At 48.5% G+C, this 21,310-nt stretch overlaps 1 protein-coding gene across 6 annotated transcripts in view; it reads left to right on the plus strand.

Moving 5' to 3' along the window:
• trio (trio Rho guanine nucleotide exchange factor) overlaps positions 1-21,310 on the plus strand; it is a 630,725-nt gene that overhangs the window by 300,426 nt on the left and 308,989 nt on the right. For all 6 annotated transcript variants that reach the window (XM_071671150.1, XM_071671126.1, XM_071671117.1 and 3 more), the window contains one exon: positions 13,033-13,276. In XM_071671150.1, coding sequence (XP_071527251.1) covers positions 13,033-13,276 — 244 coding nt within the window. The remainder of the gene's footprint in view (positions 1-13,032; positions 13,277-21,310) is intronic.

The raw sequence follows: 21,310 nt of genomic DNA on the forward strand, positions 1-21,310 counted from the left end.
CTGCTGACCTGGTCAAGCTGCATTTTTCTTCCTGCTGACCTGGTTAAGTTTCATGTTCTCTTTGTTCATCTGGTCTAGTTATATATTCTCTCTGCTGACCTGGTCAAGTTATACATTCTCTTTTTGGACCTAGTCAAGTTATGTGTTCTCTCTGCTGGCCTGCGTAAGTTTTGATTTCTCTTTGTTCTCCAAGTCAAGTTATATATTCTCCTTGTTGACCTGGTCAAGTTATATAGTCTCTCTGCTGGCCTGGTAGAAGTACATGTGTTACCTGGAAATCTTACGAAATTTTCTCTAACCATCATATAAGTCGACTTAGTAAAGTTTTTCTGTCATTCTTTTGTCTCTGTTAAGTGCCGTGTCCCACCTGCCGACGTGGTATAGTCTTGTGCCTTTTGGCGATCGTGGAATGTGTGTTTGTATCATCAGTCAATAACCCTCGAAGGAAAGGCCCTTGTCGAGTATTATGTGGGAACATGTGGTACGTTGAATGGCCATGTGGTGACCTCATGACGCGGTCTGTGCGGCCACATGACATGCTGGTGTGGCCCTCAGTACGTTGGTTGAGATTTTTGTTATGTCCCGCCAACACACACCGTGTGTGGCGGACATTATGCCGTCACCCCAGCCCCTGTCTGTCTGTCTCTGTATGAATGCAATGTTGTCAGCATGATAACTGAAGAACATTATGGAAATTGAACACATGGGGGGGTCCCCCTGTGATAGTTTGGGGGGCTCGTAATCACACAGATCTGTATATTGTTTAGGAAAAAAAAACTTTATTTAAGTGGTAACTGAGCTGTGGTGAATGATGGGAAATTCAGATTTCTTACATTAACGTATTGGGCTAAGACACGTAAAAGTACTTGTTTTCGTTGTATTTCAATTGTGGCGAAACAGTGGTTGTGGTACGTGTTCCTCCTGATGTAGCAGGATGATGATGATGATGATGATGATGATGATGATGGCTTGAGGCAGTACACTGGCCTGGGGCGTCTTCAAGGACCGAGGGTGACTGGTTAAAGTCGAGGGTGGTGGGTACATGTGTGGGAAGGCTCCTGTGTGTGTGGTGTGTAATGACTCTGGTAAAGTTCATTGCACCTTCAGGTAACCTGGGGAGGGTCACGTCCCTCTCGTAGCCTGGGGAGCCTCTTGTACCGGCTGTTGTTACCCCTGGTCAGTGTGTCATTGTAAAGACGCGTTGCAGCACCGTGTGACACGACCCGACCAAGTTTTAGCAACGGATGACCTGGTTAACGTTTGTGATGCAGTGGTCATGTACAGAGTATCGCGTGATCACCTGTAAAGGACTTTTGTACTTCCAAGTGACCTGTGTGAGGTTATTGTATGACTTACTGACCTGTCAGACTTTTGTAAGCATCTTGACCACACAATCGGGTTGCTCTGATGGTGAAGAACTCTGTTACTGACCTTGGGCATGGTGAGGCTTGCCTGCCACACCTGGGACCTTGTAGTTCTCTTGGTGTCTTCTAGTAAAGTTGTCTGCCCTTCCTACTGACCTAGTTTGCTTTTTTTTTTTACCTTCTTCCTCGAGCCAAGTGACTTGTTTAAAGTTGTGTGGACCACTTGGTAACCTGGCGAAGTTCAGGTGACTTGGTACAATGTATGTGGGGAGCGGTGAGTAGAGATGAAGGTCTGTGTGTGTGTGTGTGTGTGTGTGTGTGTGTGTGTGTGTGTGGCTGAGCTACTACACCAACACTAAGTGCCACGGACGATGCGCAAACTTTTGACTGAGTGATGCTGTGTTGGTTTTAAAGCTGACACCTGGCGGGGTCCGGCGCCTCCACCACTCCCGACGCTGCCTCACACACACACACACACACACACACACACACACACAGCACTCTCTGTCTGTCTGTCTGTTTCCTTGTCTCCCCGCCTTGCCCATGGGTGTAGGTTGTGGGGGGCGTGTGTATGCCTTGGGCGGGAGTATTCGTCAGTGGTAGACCATCCTCCTGGTATGTCAAGATGTTGTAAGGTTGGTATTGCAGTCCGATTGTTTAGGTTAGGCTCAGCATTGTCAAGGGAGTGAGGCGGAGGAGGAGGAAGAGGAGGTTGGCCTCCCTGGCACACCTCCTTACCCCATCAGTTCAGTGTTCCTGACTGTAAAGGTGAAACCTACAGACACACACACATACATGCTCCAAGGGGGAGGCACCACAGTCTTCAGCTGGTGGGTGCTGCTCAAGCCTCGCATCATACCTCCCTCATACCCAGCCTACGTATATACGACATCAGGACCCCTTTTACGGGCTCCCTGCATCTTCAAGGATGCTTTCCAATCAGGGGTAGGGAAGTGAACTTCTTTGGAGCGAAAAGTTTCCCGACGAGACTTTACTACTTTGCGTCCAGGGGCGAGGATGTAACCTCGCCGAAGGTGACTTTTCATTCGCGCTGTTGCCTTAGGCATGAGGAATCCAGTAAAACACACACACACACACACACACACACACACACACACACACACACACACACGCACGCACACACAAATTTAAGATGTATGATAGAGAAATAAAGTATAGGCTTTTAAACAAATTCACACTACATTACAAATAGATGATTACGTACATATTGTTGTTGTTACTATTATTATTATTATTATTATTATTGATTTTCATACATGTTCGCCATCTTTCGCCTTAGTAAGTAGCCGCAAGAGCAGACAAAGAAATGACCTCAGCCGCTTCATATACCCTGGTTCAGCCCATTGACAGCACGTCGTCCCTTGTATACCATAATGCTCCAATTCGCACTATCCCTTTCGCGCTTCACACCCTCTTGCATGTACAGGCCCCGATCGTTGAAAATTCTGTGAAAGCGTATTTCAATCCATCCATCCATCCATCCATCCACCTGCTCCTTAGAATCTCCCCTTTCCTTCTTCCCTCCACCTTTGACATGTTTACCGTCTTATGCATCACTTCTCTCACTCGTCCTCTCTTTAAGTCCACACCATTTAAGTGCACCCACTTAGCTCTCTCATACATTATCCTCCTGCTACCTAGTCTCGCTCTCGGTCAGCCCTCCTTACTCCTCGTATCGTCCTTAGACTTTTCGTTTCCTCTATACCATTTCCTGCTGTACCATCGGACATACCTATTTTTGCCACTAATGACAGTGATTTCTCTTTCCGCACGATCCCCATTGCGCCCATGACCATTACACCCTCACCTTCGCTGCCATATTCACTCCCAGGGATCTAAGACACGCCACTACTTCTTCCTGGTTCTCTCCAGTCAGACTCCCGCTCCAGGAAACCTCTCTCTCTTCACAGGTAACCGTAATGCTCTTGCTTTTATTCACATTTACTCTCAGGTTTCTTTCACTCGCTCTCCCAAACTCGGACACCAGCTTCTGCGGTTTCTCACTGGAATCTGCTACCAGCGCCGTGTCATCGGCAAACAACGGCTGACTGACCTCCCAGATCCCTCCACCAACCAACAGACGAAATACCTGCTCATCTTGCTAAGAGCCTTGCACTCGCCTCTCACGCCACGCAGTCTATAAGCAAATTAAACAGCTGTGGTGACATCACACACCCCTGGTGCACACCCACACTCACCTGGAACTGCTCACTCTCCTCTCTTTCTACTCGCACACACATGCCTTACTCTCTTGATAAAAACTCTTCATCGCTTCGAGCAGCTTTCCTCCCACACCATGTGTTTGCAACACCTCCCACGATGCGTCTCCATCATCCCTGTCATATTCTTTCTCCTGATCCACAAACGCCTCACACAGACCCTTCTGTTTCTCTTGGTATTTCTCACACGATCTTCAGAGCAAACACCTGATCCACACATCCCCTCCTTCTCCGGGAGCCATATTGTTCCTCCCAAAACTGATACTCTGTGTGTGCCACCGTCCGCTCAGTCCACGCCGAGGCATTGCTGGACGTGAGGCACCGCACACCAGGTAGCAGTAGGTGTTCATGTCGGATGGGCCTTATGCAGCTGTACACAAATGCCTGTGTCCATGTTTGTAGCCTGCCACCTGTCCTGTATATCTTGTGTAATGTGCTCGGGGGTGGTATACATTCTGATATCTCATGGGTGGTGTATTACCTTCTAGGTCTTGGGTGGTAGATAACTTACCAGGTCTTGGGTGGTAGAGAACCTGCCAGGTTAAGGGCCAGTCAACTGGTTTGCCTGGTTAAGTTACTCATGGTAGTTTAACATGGGTGTGGGTGTAGGCAATTTGTTGAAGGCTGTCTAAAGGTCGGACGTAACTTCACGAACACATAAAGCACCGGTGTTGTAAACTGTCCAGTGTTACAACCCTGGCAAATGTTAGGACGCACACACGCACACTCTCCCCCCTCCACCCGTCGTGACTGACGTACTCAACAGTTATTACTGAAAATTTTCTAAGTGTAAAGTGATATTGTAGCTTAAGTGTTGTAGTTTAAGCGACGCAGATTACTGTACTGGGAAGTAGCAGAGTGTGTCGTGTGGACAACGCCTCATACACTGCCACGGGAAACCTGGGTTAAACCTCGGCTTTTACCTCTTAATATGTTTCCTTCCCCCAGTTGCATTTTTTCGTCTTCCTCGTTCATTCCCTCTGGTCCCAGGAAAAAAAAAAAGTTCTTACCCAACAAAAGAAAAATATTTTTTTTTTTTTTTTTGTCAAAGGAATAGAGTTGAAATTCATTGTAGAGGATTATAGATATATACGTCCAGATTGTAATGTGGAGGTGGAGAGGATGTGACATGCCAGTGGCGGTGTGGCTACTGTTTCTCTGGCGGAAATGACCCTCATTGTGCTAGTGTCTCCTCTCTGCCTCTCTTTTACACACTCTCCCTTTTTCCCCTCCCACCATCCTTACCTCCCTAACCCCTGCTGCCACCATCCTTACCTCCCTAACTCCCTACTGCCATCATCCTTACCTCCCTAACCCCCTACTGCCACCATCCTTACCTCCCTAACCCCCTACTGCCACCATCCTTACCGACCTAACCCCCTACTGCCACCATCCTTACCGACCTCCTCCTCCTCTCATGCTGCCACCACCGTGCCGACCTCCCTCACCCCTGGTGCCACCACCGTGCCGACCTCCCTCACCCTTGCTTGCCACCTTCCCTCACCCTTAGTGAGACCTCTCTCCCCCTCTCATCAACTATTGCCGCTGTCTTCGGCTGCATCCTGGCCGCACGCTGCTTCAGATCCTTCCTCTGTCTTTTTTTTTTCCATATTTTCTTTCGGCCAAGAGTAATGACGTATTGCTTGGCCCGTCCCATGTTATGCCCTCCCTCGCTGGTCCTCTCTTTCTTCCTCCCGTTGCTGCCATTGTTGTCCAGCCTGAGCTTGACACAGTAAAATATGTTCGGTTGACTTAAGTCTGAGGAAAACTTTGCTATCTTCCATCTCTGGTGGGGGAAAACACAGTCTTCTGTAAAGGTGAAAGAAATGTCTTTTATGTGGAAATACACTAGACTCTACTGAGGCCACACCGTGGATCGCTCGATGATTGCACAGATGTTCTGTGTCATTTGGTGTACAGGGTGGTACATTGTACCGCCACCCGGTGTCTGAAATGTAGCCTCGCTTGTGTTTCTCAGAACAGTGTACACTGTACCGCCACCCGGTGTCTGCCAGAAGAGAGCACCCTGTACCACGGCCCAGAATCTGAAGTGTACCGTCACCAGTGTCTGCCAGAGGAGAGGACAGTGTACCATACCGTCACACACTGTGGGCGGAAGGGTTGGATATCCAAACACTGTGATCGTATGAGGCCATCATGAGCGAGTGTGGCCAGTGGTTGTACTTTACCACACCCCCAGCCCCTTTGTCGTAGGTTAGGTCTTGAGAACTGTTACTGTGATGGGTTGAGGACGCCTCACCACGTCTCCTCCAGCCATTGTCCTCACGTACATGACGCATTAGCGTCAGAAACTGAGGGGGATGGGGTCTTTGACCACCTAACCTGTCACATGTCACGGCGTGGAACTTAGGCAGAGACGTGGGAGCCCTGGCCTTAGCAAAGCTGTTGGAAATGTCAGAGATAACTGCAGGGAATGTACCCAATCCTGCTGCTGTTGTTTTTTTTTTTCCTCTAGTTTTTTTTTTTTTTTTTCGCAAGATTAGGTTTCATGGCTTGGGGCTCATGACACAATTGAATCATTTCAACATATTCTCTCTCTCTCTCTCTCTCTCTCTCTCTCTCTCTCTCTCTCTCTCTCTCTCTCTCTCTCTCTCTCTCTCTCTCTCTCTCTCTCGCAATAATACAAGACACATGAGAGCATGTGAGGGCATTGTCTCGTGCGCGCGCGCGCGTGTGTGTGTGTGTGTGTGTGTGTGTGTATGTGTGTGTGTGTGTGTGTGTGTGTGTGTGTGTGTATGTGTGTGTGTGTGTGTGTGTGTATGTGCGTATGTGTGTGTGTGTGATGCTGTGTCGATTCATCACGTCTTGCCACCCACTCACCCACCCCTGCTGTGAGGGACGGCAACGAGTACTGTACCTGCCAGATCATGGCTCTCTCCTCACAACCAGACATATTATGTTGAGATGGGTCCTCAATTTCCTCAGGTTTAAAGATAACTTTATTCATCTATCTAACACGAGTTTCTTGGTATATTCCTCCTTGCCGGGTTTAAAGATAGCTTTATTCATCTATCTAACACGAGTTTCTTGGTATATTCCTCTTTGCCAGGTTTAAAGATAGCTTTATTCATCTATCTAACACGAGTTTCTTGGTATATTCCTCTTTGCTAGGTTTAAAAATAACTTTATTCATGTGTAACACGAGTTTCTTGGTATATTCCTCTTTGCCGGGTTTAAAGATAACTTTATTCATCTGTAACACGAGTTTCTTGGTATATTCCTCCTTGCCGTTCTGTGTCGTAAGATCAGGCTCATATGTAAAGTGGGGGAGGAGTTCCGTATGGATTGTGTTCCATGTCGGCTTAAGATCATCCGGGTGTGTTGCTGCTTGACCTTTCGTGGCCAACGTACTGCCACCGGGTGATAGCTTCGTGAGGCTAAAGTACCCTCACCAAGGTACATATGTGTGAGAGTAAGGTACCTTCATCACGGTATATGTGTATGAGAGTAAGGTACCTTCACCACGGTATATATGTGTGAGAGTAAGGTACCTTCACCACGGTATATATGTGTGAGAGTAAGGTACCTTCACCACGGTATATATGTGTGAGAGTAAGGTACCTTCACCACGGTATATATGTGTGAGAGTAAGGTACCTTCACCACGGTATATATGTGTTAGAGTAAGGTACCTTCACCACGGTATATATGTGTGAGAGTAAACTACCCTCACCACGGTAAATATGTGTGAGAGGAAGGTACATTCACCACGGTATATATGTGTGAGAGTAAGGTACCTTCACCACGGTATATAAGTGTGAGAGTAAAGTACCCTCACCACGGTACATATGTGTGAGAGTAAAGTACCCTCACCACGGTATATATGTGTGAGAGTAAGGTACCTTCACCACGGTATATAAGTGTGAGAGTAAAGTACCCTCATCACGGTATATAAGTGTGAGAGTAAGGTACCCTCACCACGGTACATATGTGTGAGAGTAAGGTACCCTCACCACGGTACATATGTGTGAGAGTAAGGTACCTTCATCACGGTATATAAGTGTGAGAGTGAGGTACCCTCACCACGGTATTCTGCCAGTGTACCCCTGCCCCCTCGGCTGGCATGGCTTGCCCTTTGACCTAACCTGTAAGGTGACAGATCAAAGGTCACCCCAGCATGCCGAGGGTCACACCCTCGTGTTCAAGGGTAGTTCCATGGTGTTCGAGAGTCACACCGTCGTGTTCAAGGGTCGTGCCGTCGTGTTCGAGGGTCGTGCCGTCGTGTTCAAGAGTCACACCGTCGTGTTCGAGGGTCGTACCGTCGTGTTCAAGAGTCATACGGTCGTGTTCATGAGTCATACTGTCGTGTTCAAGGGTCGTCCCATCGTGTTCAAAGGGTCGTCCTATCGTGGTCAAGGGTCGTCCCATCGTGTTCAAAGGGTCGTCCTATCGTGGTCAAGGGTCGTGGCCTCGTGTTCAGAGAGATGATCATTTGGAAAGTATTGTATCATAGGTTATAAATGGAACTCGCGGACAATTGGCTCTGGTTCATACATAAAGACCTGGTCATTTAACGAAACGGGAAAAAAAATAATAATTGTTGGTGTTGACGTACTGTCGGGAGGATGAGGGTGTACAGGACGTAATGGGTTGGAAGGTTTCCCATGGTTTACAGCTGTGTTCTCTCTGAGGTCTGTCTGTGCTGGGCTGGCTTTGTGGTCTGTCTGTGCCGGGCTGTATGGGGTCTGTCTGTGCCGGGCTATATGGGGTCTGTCTGTGCTGGGCTGGCTCTGGGGTCTGTCTTTGCTGGGCTGCATGGGGTCTGTTTGTGCCGGGCTGTATGGGGTCTGTTTGTGCTGGGCTGTATAGGGTCTGTCTGTGCCGGGCTAGCTCTGGGGTCTCTCTTTGCTGGGCTGTATGGGGTCTGTCTGTGCTGGGCTGTATGGGGTCTGTCGGTTTAGCTGTCTCTGGGGTGTATCTGTTAGGCTCTTTCCAGGGCCTGTCTGGGGTAGGACATCCCCGGGTTCTGTCTCTTAAGCTGTCTCCAGGTGTCTGTCTGACCGGCTTCTACAGGGTCTGTCTGTTGAGCTGTCTGCGGGATATATATATATATATATATATATATATATATATATATATATATATATATATATATATATATATATATATATATATATATATCAGCTAGCTAACACCCACGTTGTGGCCAGAATGCGACCGTCAGGTCGAGTAGAACATGACAGATGTTACTGTCTGTTTTATCGTGGATCATAATAGGTGACACAAGATGACAGGAGCCGTAACGGACAGGTGGTTGGGTTGGACGCCTTGCCACTGCATGGTACACAGTGGTCTTCTCGTCCAATCCACCTACGCAACAGTACAGCTCAGCTCTTGCGTAAGCAGCAAAAGTAAATGTTTTTTTGTTTTTTTTTGCCTATCCTGTATTTTTTTTTTCTGTAAGTATTGAAGTCACGGACTTTACACAATATGTATGTATATATATGTATAACTTACCCACGCCACGGACTCAGCTAGGCTACAGCCCATGTGGGAATCAAGCCGCCTCTCCTGGTGAGGGAGGGAGCCAGCCTCTCAGGTGCTTACTGTGATACGAATTTGACTCAGGTTTGGCGTGGAAATATCTGTGAGACTTTGCTGGGGCTGAAATGTGTAATAACAGAAGTATGTAAGACAGGACGAATGTTTCTTGACGTTCCTGGAAAATACTGTGTTAACTTTTATGGGAACCTCAGAGTTTGTTTGTAAAACACTAATATTTACGTTTCAGAGTTTGTTTTTGTGTGTGTGTGTTTTTTTTTTTTTCTCCTAAAGGAAAAGTTGTCAAACCTTTTTCAGTACTTAGGGGGAGTGAGGGCTGGCATATATGGCCTCCTCTTTTTTTCCAGTTGGGTGAGGGTAGGGCTGGCGGCCAGGGCGGTACAGGGCGGCCACCCTCCCTTGTGGTAGCAGAAACAACGTTCAGTGTGGCGGCAGAAAGAGCATTCTTTGGGCAGCAGAATCGCTGTCCTTTGTGGCAACAGAATTACTGTCCTGCGTGGCAGCAGAAACGCCTTTCTTTTTGGGCAGCAGAATCACAGTCCTTTGTGGCAACTAGAGACATCGTCCTGCGTGGCAGCAGAAACCCCGTCGCGTGTGGCAGCAGAAACAGCATTCTTTTGGGCAGCAGAATCACAGTCCTGTCTAGCAGCAGAAATACTGTTATATCTGAGAAGAATTATGTGTATTATTTTTGTTTATCACTGTGGAATAGTATTTTTTTTCCCCCGGTTTAGATTCGTGCATTGTTGAAATGCCGCATTTCATCCCAGGTCACCCACACAAACATGGTATTTCCTGGGAAAAGAAATGTTTGAACTGAGCGGGAAAATTCCGCTCTTGTGTTTTCATCAGATATATTTCCATTACTTTTTCCCCTTGGAAGATAAGTATCCTGTGGTTATTGAATATTGGGTCTGTAACTGATAACGTTGTGTCAGATCCCACTGGTGAGAGTGTGTGTGTGTGTGTGTCTGTCTCCCTATTGAGTTTGGGTCGTCACCGATCCACGGTATTGAGAACCCCCCCCCCGTTGGTCTCTGCCAGCAGTGAAGGACAACATGAGATGACAGCGTCGTGTGATCGTACGTACTCTTGATGTCACGTTAGCCCCGTAGCCACAGCACAGCTGCTGCTGACGTTCATGCTGATATTAGAGATAGTACAGGACAGGTGCACCACAGGCCAGGTGCACCACAGGCCAGGTGCGCCACAGGCCAGGTGCGCCACAGGCCAGGTGCACCACAGGCCAGGTACACCACAGGCCAGGTACGCCACAAGCCAGGTGCACCACAGGCCAGGTGCACCACAGGCCAGATGCACCACAGGCCAGGTGCACCACAGGCCAGGTGCACCACAGGCCAGGTGCACCACAGGTCAGGTACGCCACAAGCCAGGTGCACCACAGGCCAGGTGCACCACAGGCCAGGTACACCACAGGCCAGGTACACCACAGGCCAGGTGCGCCACAGGCCAGGTGCACCACAGGCCAGGTACACCACAGGCCAGGTACGCCACAAGCCAGGTGCACCACAGGCCAGGTGCACCACAGGCCAGGTGCACCACAGGCCAGGTGCGCCACAGGCCAGGTGCGCCACAAGCCAGGTGCGCCACAGGCCAGGTGCGCCACAGGCCAGGTGCACCACAGGCCAGGTGCGCCACAGGCCAGGTGCGCCACAGGCCAGGTGCACCACAGGCCAGGTGCACCACAGGCCAGGTGCGTCACAGGACAGGTGCACCACAGGTCAGGTGCGCCACAGGCCAGGTATGCCACTGGCCAGGTACGCCACAGGCCAGGTACGCCACAGGTCAGTGTACCATACGCCAATACTATGAAAGATATATAAGAAGATTCACTCCGACTTCCTGCTATAGGATCCTCTATATTGATGTTGCTACACTACGCACACACGATGACCCTAGACTGCGTGGGTCGTAGGTCGGGGATTAACGGCCCACATTGGCCTCTCGTGCCGTATAGTTGGATATGAAATGACTTTTTAAATGGCGAGGTTTTCGTAATCAAGAGATTATTATTATTTTCCTTTTTCTTCACTGGGGAAACCTTATCCACAAAATGCCTCGTGTGTTGAGTTATTTTGGTTTTTTGCCTTTGCATTAGACCCGTGGAAGGTGGGCGTCTGAACTGCTAGGGTTCTGCCGTTCATGAATGATGAGAGTCATAGGTTTTCACTCTCTCTCTCTCTCTCTCTCTCTCTCTCTCTCTCTCTCTCTATATATATATATATATATATATATATATATATATATATATATATATATATATATATATATAACGCTACCTCGCTAATGCGGGAAATGGCGAATAGTATGAAAGAAAGAATATATATATATATATATATATATATATATATATATATATATATATATATATATATATATATATATATATATATATAAAGTCCTATGGATTACGCGGTTCTGGAGTAAGGCGTATGTTAATGAGCGTCCTCGTTAACATACACAGATAACGAAAGATGGAAAAAAAGCAGCTTACGCTGGGTACCCGCGTATCTGTTTATCCTAAAGGGTAAGATGAATACGTGGGTGGGCCGGCAGCCCGTGGTGGGCCACAGGTGGGTGGGCCGGCAGCCATGGTGGGCCACAGGTGTGTGTGTGGGCCGGCAGCTGTGGTGGGTCAAAGGTAGGTGGGCCGACAGCCGTGGTGGGCCACAGGTGTGTGTGTGGGCCGGCAGCCGTGGTGGGCCACAGGTGTGTGTGTGTGCCGGCAGCCGTGGTGGGCCCTGTGGACCACAGGTGGCGTGTACCATTATGGTGCATGTTATCACGAGAAACAGTCCTGTGGCGCAGGAGTGTGGAGACGCTGGTGACTGCATTGCTGGTGGCACGAGAGATCATTGGCATTGTGTTACATATTTAACGCTGTATGTTAGCTCATCTTCCTGCCTTTGGAGTCCCCTCTATAGGGCTCCCTCAACGCTTAGGGAGGGAGCCATCCACGTCCATCGGGTCGTAAAGTGTGGTGCTGTAATTGCCTGTTTGCGCTATATGGGGAGGAGGAGGTGGAGGTGGGGACCCGTCTGTTGAACATTTTCGAATGTCATATAACTTTTTGAATATATGATTGGTGTTTGCGTTAACCATGCCCTCAGTCATTTTTGTACCATGTGTGTGTGTGTGTGTGTGTGTGTGTGTGCAACTTAGTACACTTTTTATGAAGATGAGCACCAGTGGTGAACCTGCATCACCTACAGTAATTATGAGATGTAGTCATGATGAACATTGATGAACATATAACATTGGTGTAGCGTTATTCATACCAGGACAGTTCTAGGGAGCCATGTTCATGTATAGTGAGCACAGTAAGAGATGAAGATGGTGCAGTGGTGAATGCCACGAACACACGCCCTCGACCCAAATATCACACCAAATGTTTGGTGTTGGACTAAGGTCGTGTGGGGCAGCTGTGGCATATGGTCATGGCTGCAGACGAACCCACTGACGGCCCCAGCAGCGGGACAGAGCTTGTGACGGCCCGACGACCAGCACGGGTGGGCTGCAACATGTTAGATGATTTTACTTTACGCGTCAAGACACAGGGAGATGGTTCAAGCATAGGTTAAGGCAGTGTGTACTGGCTGGTGGCCAGGTGGTGGTAACTCCCTAGTGTGGCCGTGATGTGTGGGAAGTGTGTCAACTGTAAGGCTACACTCGCTGCCATGTGGATAATTTGCACCAATGTTTTCAGTCATTATGTCGTTGTTTTGCTGCTGCATGATAACCCGTTCCTCGGAACGATGTGTGTGTGTGTGTGTGTGTGTGTGTGTGTGTGTGTGTGTCTCTTTTACAGTCTCTTATCACACAGGTAATTACAACTGTGTGACATTTGGGATGTTTATTATCATGTTGTTATTGTTATTGTTGCAGGGAGGTGGCGAGGTGACGTGGGTGCTGGAGGACTGGTGCGGGTCTGGTGCTGGGGAGCTGAGCGTGACCCGGGGTCAGCAGGTGGAGGTGCTCGAGCTGCCCCCAGCCCACGCCCACACCCGCGACCCGGCGGACTGGGCTTATGTCAGGCTGTCGCACGCCCACGACCATGAGGGCCTCGTGCCCCTGGCCCTCCTCAGGCAGCCGCCCAGGCAACAACCCCGCGCCGAGCTCGACTTACCAGGTAGGTCCCTTCATCGAGGTGACACCGCCGGCGGGAGCAGCAGTCCTGGCGGGAGGTAGAGTACACCAACACTGGACGATTGTACTGTGTCAACACGTTGGTTGGTTCATGGTGTGTGTCTGGTCTTTATCTTAGACCTGGTCTGTCCTCTTACTCACCCGGAGTCCCACACACTCACCCGGAGTCCCACTCACTCAGCCATCGTCCCACACGCACTCACACTGCTGCATCCCACTTCCTCAGTCAGTGTCCCACACACTTACAGTACGTCCCACTTTCTCAACCATCGCCCCACACACTCACCCTGCATCCCACTCACTCCGCCAGTGTCCCACACACTTGCAGTGCATCCCACTTCCTCAGCCATCGCCCCACACACTCACCCTGCATCCCACTCACTAAGCCAGCGTCCCACACAATCCCTATGCATCCCACTTCCTCACCCAGCGTCCCACACACTCATCCTGCATCGCACTCCCTCAGCCATCGTCCCACACACTCCCCGCACATCCCTCTCACACACCGTAGGTCCCGACCTCCGCTGGAGCAGGTGTCCTGCCACGCACGCTTTTCCAGAACCTAACGGGTATGTGTCAGACACCGAGCCCTCATGACACCGAACACATGATCCGTGGCTCAGCCTGGTGTACTTCCCAGGTCTCATGAATCTCTATCGATCATGTCCTTGATGCAAGGCATTCTCTTCCCCCCCACACCACACACCATCACCTTCCCTGGCTCTCCTGCCCACACGCTACAATTCTCCTCCTCCTCCTCCTCTTCCCATGGTGCTTGACCCACACCTGTCCTCACCACACTCCGTGTCGTATCCCCTGCCTGCCCATTCACCTCCTCACAGCAGCCGATCTTAGCCATCACCCGGTCCTCTCCTGACGTCTTCTCCTCCCTACTTATCCTCTTATTTCTGATCGACTGACACTGAAGGTCTTGAGTTGGCTATTGTAGTGTAGCATTTGTTTACGACGTCCCAAGGGTTTTGGCTCTTTGGATGTGCAGTGGGCGGCGATCCGCTGCCACAGGCGTAAGTGTTCAACCGTGATGACATTCACGTAGATACTTATTAGTAATATGTATTCCATGTAGACTTCACCGACGTTTTTCCTATATGTCCTCTTGTAGAGGAAACGTGTGGAGGAAGGGGCGGGAGAGACCCTGTCCCCCCAGTGACAGGCCAGCAGGGAGGATGCAGGTAGCCTGGCATCAAGTCGCCATGCACCCCGCCTAGTTATCATTTCAGGGAATGACACACGAAGCTGACGATAGATCAAGACGCACACCATGTTCGAAAATTATTATTTGGCCCGTTATCGTGTAAGATAAAGCTAATTATCAGTCCCTTGACAATCTTTGATCACGGGATGAATGGCATGATCTATCTGGCTCAGTAGGCCAGATAGGTTATGCCCATGGCACTGTCGTGGTCAAGGATCGTGGAGTCGTACCGTGGTCAGAACCGTGGCCCGGGCCACCTCGGATTATGTCACGGTAAGAGTTCGTGCAGGATGCCACCTCCCCCGTACCCTCAACCCCTGGAGACTGGGGGTAAACATGTTTAGTGGGCGTTCATTAAAAATGAACGTTTGGTAAGTGACATCAAAGTTACGTGTTGTCGTTAGTCATAAAAACATTATTATTATTATTATTATTATTATTATTATTATTATTATTATTATTATTAACTTGAAAAATATTGCCTGAGTATCCCCCGCATGGAGAAGCAAGCAGGTAAATACCACAAGTCCTCCAGATGTAATACAACTTGGATGAGAGTAAATCTTTCGAAAATCCGCTTCACAATGTTTTGTTTAATAATTCATGGGTGTTGCCTCACACATGACCAGATTTTGTTTTAGAATTGATGGCAGGTATTTGAGGTGGTTGTGAAGATGACAGGTATTTGAGGTGGTTGTGAGGGTGACAGGTATTTGGGGTGGTTGTGAAGATGACAGGTATTTGAGGTGGTTGTGAGGATGACAGGTATTTGGGGTGGTTGTGAAGATGACGGGTATGTGAAGTGGTTGTGAATATGACGGGTATTTGAGGTTGTTGTGAAGATGACGGGTATTTGAGGTGGTTGTGAAGGTGACAGGTATTTGAAGTGGTTGTGAAGATGACGTATTTGAGGTGGTTGTGAAGATGACGGGTATTTGAGGTGGTTGTGAAGATGACGGGTATTTAATGAGGTTGTGGAACACACTTGTTGAGTTAGGATGGTTCATCACTGAGAAGACAGATCCCTTGGCAGCTGGAGGCGACTCCAACCCCCCACAGTAGAACCGAGCGGCAACGGTATGTGATAACAGCGGGTCATGGCGACGGACGAGCGTCGTGGGCGGACACCCACTTGGTGAGTCTGTCGTCACAAAACATCCCCCCCCCCCCCTTTCGTCAAGTGTGCGGGTGGGTGGCGCGCCTCCCACACCCGCCACTATAACCGGGACATCTGCATACAGATGACATAGTCGGCGGGCGGTACTTACACAAACACCCCCCGAACACTCACTTTTCTCCCCAGGAACTGATATTGTCCCTCAGACGCACCCAGTAGGGAAGAGAAAGTAGATATTGAGAAGGAAACACGCAGACTTACACGTAAGTCATTGCTCTCATTTCTGCGGCCTTGTCTTCTGAATGATATGTATATAATATCAAGGCGAAGGGTATCTTTCGTAGAAGCTGTACCGTCCCTAATGGGACTTGGGGCTGTATGAACAGCATTGGGACACTTCACTGACTTATACAGAGGGGTTATAAGTCAGTATGGTTATTGAAACCATACCGAGGGGTTATTACGCCATGGTCGTAGGAGCAGACAGGTGGTGGTTTGCCAGGTACCATGGTCTGTAGAACAGAGTCCGAGGACCAGGCAGTGGTGCCTTGCTGAGTGCCACGGTCAGTAGACTGTGGTACTAGGACCAGACAGTGGTCCCTAGCTGAGGAGCAGTGGTCTCTGTAGATCGTGTCGCTAGGATCACAACCTGACAAGAGTGCAAACGAAGGTAAACGATGTGTGGCCAGTCCAGCGTTCATGAAAACGTAACGGACGTCCAGTTGCGTAAGCTGTTTCAACACAACGAGACTGAGCGTTGGTGTTGAACCTTGAACTGACATTATACACTGGGGATTAGTTATAGGTGATGTGACATGTCCTCTGTGCTGTAGTGTACCGGAGATGCAAGATGACGGCTGAAACAGAGATGTGCCGGAGATTGCCTGGCTGCTGTAGCGAGAGAGAGAGAGAGAGAGAGAGAGAGAGAGAGAGAGAGAGAGAGAGAGAGAGAGAATGACCCAACCGTTTCTCTTGGGTTGTGGACCACGGCAGAGGACGGTAGTACGGGGTAAAGTCGGTGGTCGGCCGACAAGAAACAGTGGTGCAATTGATGGGAAAATCATTACGAGTTACGTATATATATATATATATATATCCTTGTAAACAGTTGTTATGGTGAAGACAGTCCGGGTGATGGTCTTTTGTCAGCTGTGGACACACGGAGGTTCTGGTCCCGCCAGGAGAGAGAGCCTTACTTTAACACCTCAGGTCAGCCAGCCAGACGGTTGAGGAAGTATCACCAGACACGAGCCTCCACGACGCAGAACCTGGAAGTGTGTTAGATTATTTCCGGTGACACGAGTAAAAGAAAACCGGACCTCTGTGAAGGAAGAGCCTGGGATAGAGGCATCGTCGGGTTCGGGAGAGGGTTTTTAAAAAACCCTCATCATAGCCCCACACACACACACACACACACATCACAAAGAAGGTGGTGGAGCAGTGCCAGAATATATCATCGCTGGCGCTTTGATGTGTTCGGCAAGATGAATGCTGGAGAAGGGAAATCACCGAGCGTTTGGAATCGGAGAAGGTACACACGGCCCTGGACAGCGCGAATTTAATTGGAACGAACGATTCTGCCTCCCGCATCCCCCCCCCTGAACCTCTGGGTTAAGACTCCGTCACCTCAGGACACAGACGGACGGACGCAGGCACCGCAGTTAGGTCGCCGCAGTTAAAGAAGCACAGATGATTAATACACAGGACATAGAGGAGACCAGCAAAGATGGTGTCTGAAATAAGAGACCTGCATTACATGGGAAAGAGAAAAGCAAGGGGTGACCTGATCACAACCTCTGAGATCCTAAACCTCCTTGTTGATATCGTCAGTGAACTGATCTACGGAAGATGCAGAAATAGAACAAGGAGGGGGCACGGCAAGAAGCCAAACCATAAACTTTTAGGACGAATTTAAAGAATTTCGTTGACAGGGTAAGAGCAGAGGATGAGGGGAATAAACCAGATGATGGGGTTATGATTGTGGACGGCATAGAGGAAGTTGTAAGAAGTTAGTATGATAGAGAAAATTCAAGAGACTGGCTTCCCTGCGAGTGTAGAACTTCCTCCCTCTTATAGAAGTTTAGAAATTGTGTTATGATAGAAGATATTGTTCAAAGAATGGGGCTCCCCAGGCGTGTAAAACTCCCTCCACGTACAGTACAAATAAGTAATTACACACACACACACACAGACGTGCATTTTTTATTATTCGTCCTTTTCTTCTTTTTTTTTCTTTATAGGGTAGGACTTGTAGGGGGAACTTTATTGCGCACGTTTCATTAGAGACACCGACATGACGGCATATATATATAGAGAGAGAGAACACCACACCGTGTCTACACCAGCATGTCGTGGCATACCTTGTTGTCTTGTGTGTGGGAAGAGGATTGAAGCTATCGAGAAAAATAACTAGGATTACGTTGCTTCACCTGATTTGGTACTCATCAGCTCAGTAATACATTGTTTTGCTGGAGAGTTGTAAAGCATAGACGGTACGTGGGAATACAGAGGAAGTCAAACAGGAAGTACGAGGGAAAACAGGGGAATCCAAACAGCAGCAGACCACTGGGTCGTACAGAGGCTATGATGTTCATGGTCGCACTAGTCCTGATGGTGCTTTGGGTGTTGCAGCCACCATACGATCACAAGCTGCCTTCCTTTGTATTGAGGAGTGACGGAAGATACGTCCGTACTCACCCTGCAGGTTATATTTAGAGAGGAAAAACCAACCTGAAGGGAGTTATATATATATATATATATATATATATATATATATATATATATATATATATATATATATATATATATATATATATATACGCATGGGGGGGGGGGGGTAGATTATAGAGAGGATGTGGGTAATATGGCTGGTTTCCGAGTGTGCCGGGGATGAGGCATGCGGTCGTCTGGTTCAGGCATAGGATTAGGAAGACATGCGACAGGAAGTTAGAGGAAACACAGTTGGTGCCAGAAAGAGTTGCTTTGTTATCGGGAGAGAGAGAGCTGCGCTGTCATCTGAATAGAAAAGCAAAAGGAAAGGTAGTGCGACCGAAGGTGTTAAAAATGCTTTCAGCTTAAAGACCAGAAAGACCGGTCGGTGGAAGAGGATTGGAGAGTTTGTTGGGTAAACAAAATGATTTGCCTTCGAGCGTGAAATGTTTGCCGTTGATTTCGGGCAGAGGTGAAATGCGAATGGTAATCGTAGGAAGAACAGGACAAGAATGGTTGAACCATAGAGGAAGTGGTAGTCTTGGAGGAAGAGAGGGCGTCCATCCCCACAAATAGGAACTTACGATACACGGTCACCAGTGGTAGAGTCATCACCTAGGGAGAGGCAGTAATCCTCCTGTGTAAGGTCAAATAAGAATATTCCCATGTTAGTGCAGTCTGCGCTGTTGAAATGCCAGTGTTTATGTGTAGGTGGGGCAGCTGGAGGAGGTGAAGCACTTAGTCAAGAGTCATGTGTTATCAGATAAACCAATTAGAGGCGAAATTATGTTAAGTGTAGCATGATGTTCTGAGATGAAAAAAAAAGAGAGATCCAAAGTGTTGAGGGAGTGGTCGTGACGGTGTGGAATGTGGTCAGGAGGGTCAGGTAATTTACTACAGATCATCAAGAATGAAAGCTCCAACCCGACCACCGCCTTCTGCGTGGAAGGATTTCAAACATTCTGTACGGCGTACGGTGAGAGGATGGCACGGACTCCCGGCATGAATTGTAGGTGGTCAAATGAGTTCATAACGTTTGTGGTGGAGTGAGGGCAGTCAGCGAAACAGGGGGGGGAAGAACCAGTGGTAGGTAGGAGACGGTTCTTAAGCTTGATGACGTTCAAATATGAAGACCTTCAGTGAATAGAAATCGTGTGTGAAGGTTAGAGATATAAAGGGATTTACTGAGATCACTACTACTTGATTGCGATTTGAATCGTAGAAAAGATACCAGGAGAGATACTAGCCAGAGAGTGTTCAGCTGGTGAAAGGTTTGTAGAAAGACTGCGAATGTTGATGAAATGAATCGAAAAAGAAGAAAAAGGAGAAGAAAAGAAAAAAAAAAAGAAAGGCTTTTAGAGAAGGAAGAGCCGTGAGAGGGACCGTTACTGATACCGCCTGAGCCCTCCCTCTCGTTGGCAGCAGAGAAAGGCGGGATTAAAGAGGTTTTTGCTCCTCCTACCGAAAACTGGGGCCTAAAGCCTATTGGATTCTTTCATGGTTGCATTCAAAGGTTTTAATGAGGAAGGGGAGGAACATAAGGGAAGAACGGAAAAATGAGTAGAATTTTTGCGTAGGGAACAAAGTCACTTGTGGGGATGTATACAGTAATGGGAACATACGTGGTAGTTATGTACGGATATACACACTCCTCTGGGATATGGAGTAATGGGTTAATATGTGTGTACTCGGGGTAGTTACGTGAAACGTGTGATATTCATACATACGGGAAACCTCGTACGTGTACACGTATCCCTCAAAAGTTATTTCCATCGCCGTGCATTGTTTCCCGTTGGTGTCACGGCGTGGAAAGTTTCTCACGGTGCTAGGGAAAGTGATTTACAGGATGACGAATGAACTTCCGGCCATTCCGTTGCACAGGCACGCCCCGAAATGATGGCGTTGGGGAGCGGGTGGTGGTGCTGGTGGTGGGGAGGAGTGTGTGTGTGTGTGTGTGTGTGTGTGTGCCTGAGATAAAATCACCGGCGAGTGTGAGGCAGGAGCTCACGCCGCCTCCTCCTCCTCCTCCTCCTCTTCCATCTTGATGGCAGCAACAACTGATAATGTTTTGTGAACCCAGTAATTGCGCGTCACTGCCGAGTGGTGGGGGAATGGCGTCCCTCCAACAGGTACACACTGGTTTTTATCTCAGGTGCCGCAGGCTGCGCGTGGTCAATCATTAACTTGTTACCTCACCGCCGCTTGACGAAAGCTTGCCGCGTGTCGCTCCTGACACACTACACCACCGCCGCTGCCTCGGTGAATATGAATTTCTGGTCGCTCGTGTCTGTGCGGCAGACGACGCACTGGGGCTGTGTGTATGTTGGCTGTACAGAGGGAGTAAACCTCGCCATGCCACACACACACAGCACCCACAGTAGCCGGTGTTCAACTCTTGGTAATGTCTGTACGGAGGAATCAGCACGTGTCGCCCTAACTTTCAGTGTCGTAAATTTCGTATTGATTATCTCGATGCTCAGAGAATGGTTGGTGCACATGTTTTTGCTGCAAGTTGCGTTTTTTTTTTTTTTTTTTGTGTGTTTCTTGAACAGAACGTTGTGTAGTGTAGTCATTTCCACACACACACACACACACACACACACACACACACACACACACACACACACACACACACACACTTTCATGTGGAGGAATGGCTGTGCATTGCTCAATCGAGTCTGTTTACAAGACGAGGTGGCCACAGGAGCATTAAGTGGTGCCTCCAGGGGAGTTGCTGGCTGGCCTCTGTGAACGATGACAACTTTCCCAACGTCAGGTAGAAAATACTTGATGTTGGAAGTACATAAAAGAGACCGTGTGGCACAGCCAGCAGGTGATGGTGAGGTAGGTCATAGTTATTTATGTGACAGATCCTGAAGTACATTTCTGGAGAAGCAAAATCATAAAGAATATCAGACTAGTAATATCAGTGTGGAACCTTTGCATAATAGCAGATGGACTTTCAAAGGTGACGT

The sequence above is a fragment of the Panulirus ornatus genome, chromosome 2, assembly GCF_036320965.1.
Source record: "Panulirus ornatus isolate Po-2019 chromosome 2, ASM3632096v1, whole genome shotgun sequence".
NCBI lineage: Eukaryota > Metazoa > Arthropoda > Malacostraca > Decapoda > Palinuridae > Panulirus > Panulirus ornatus.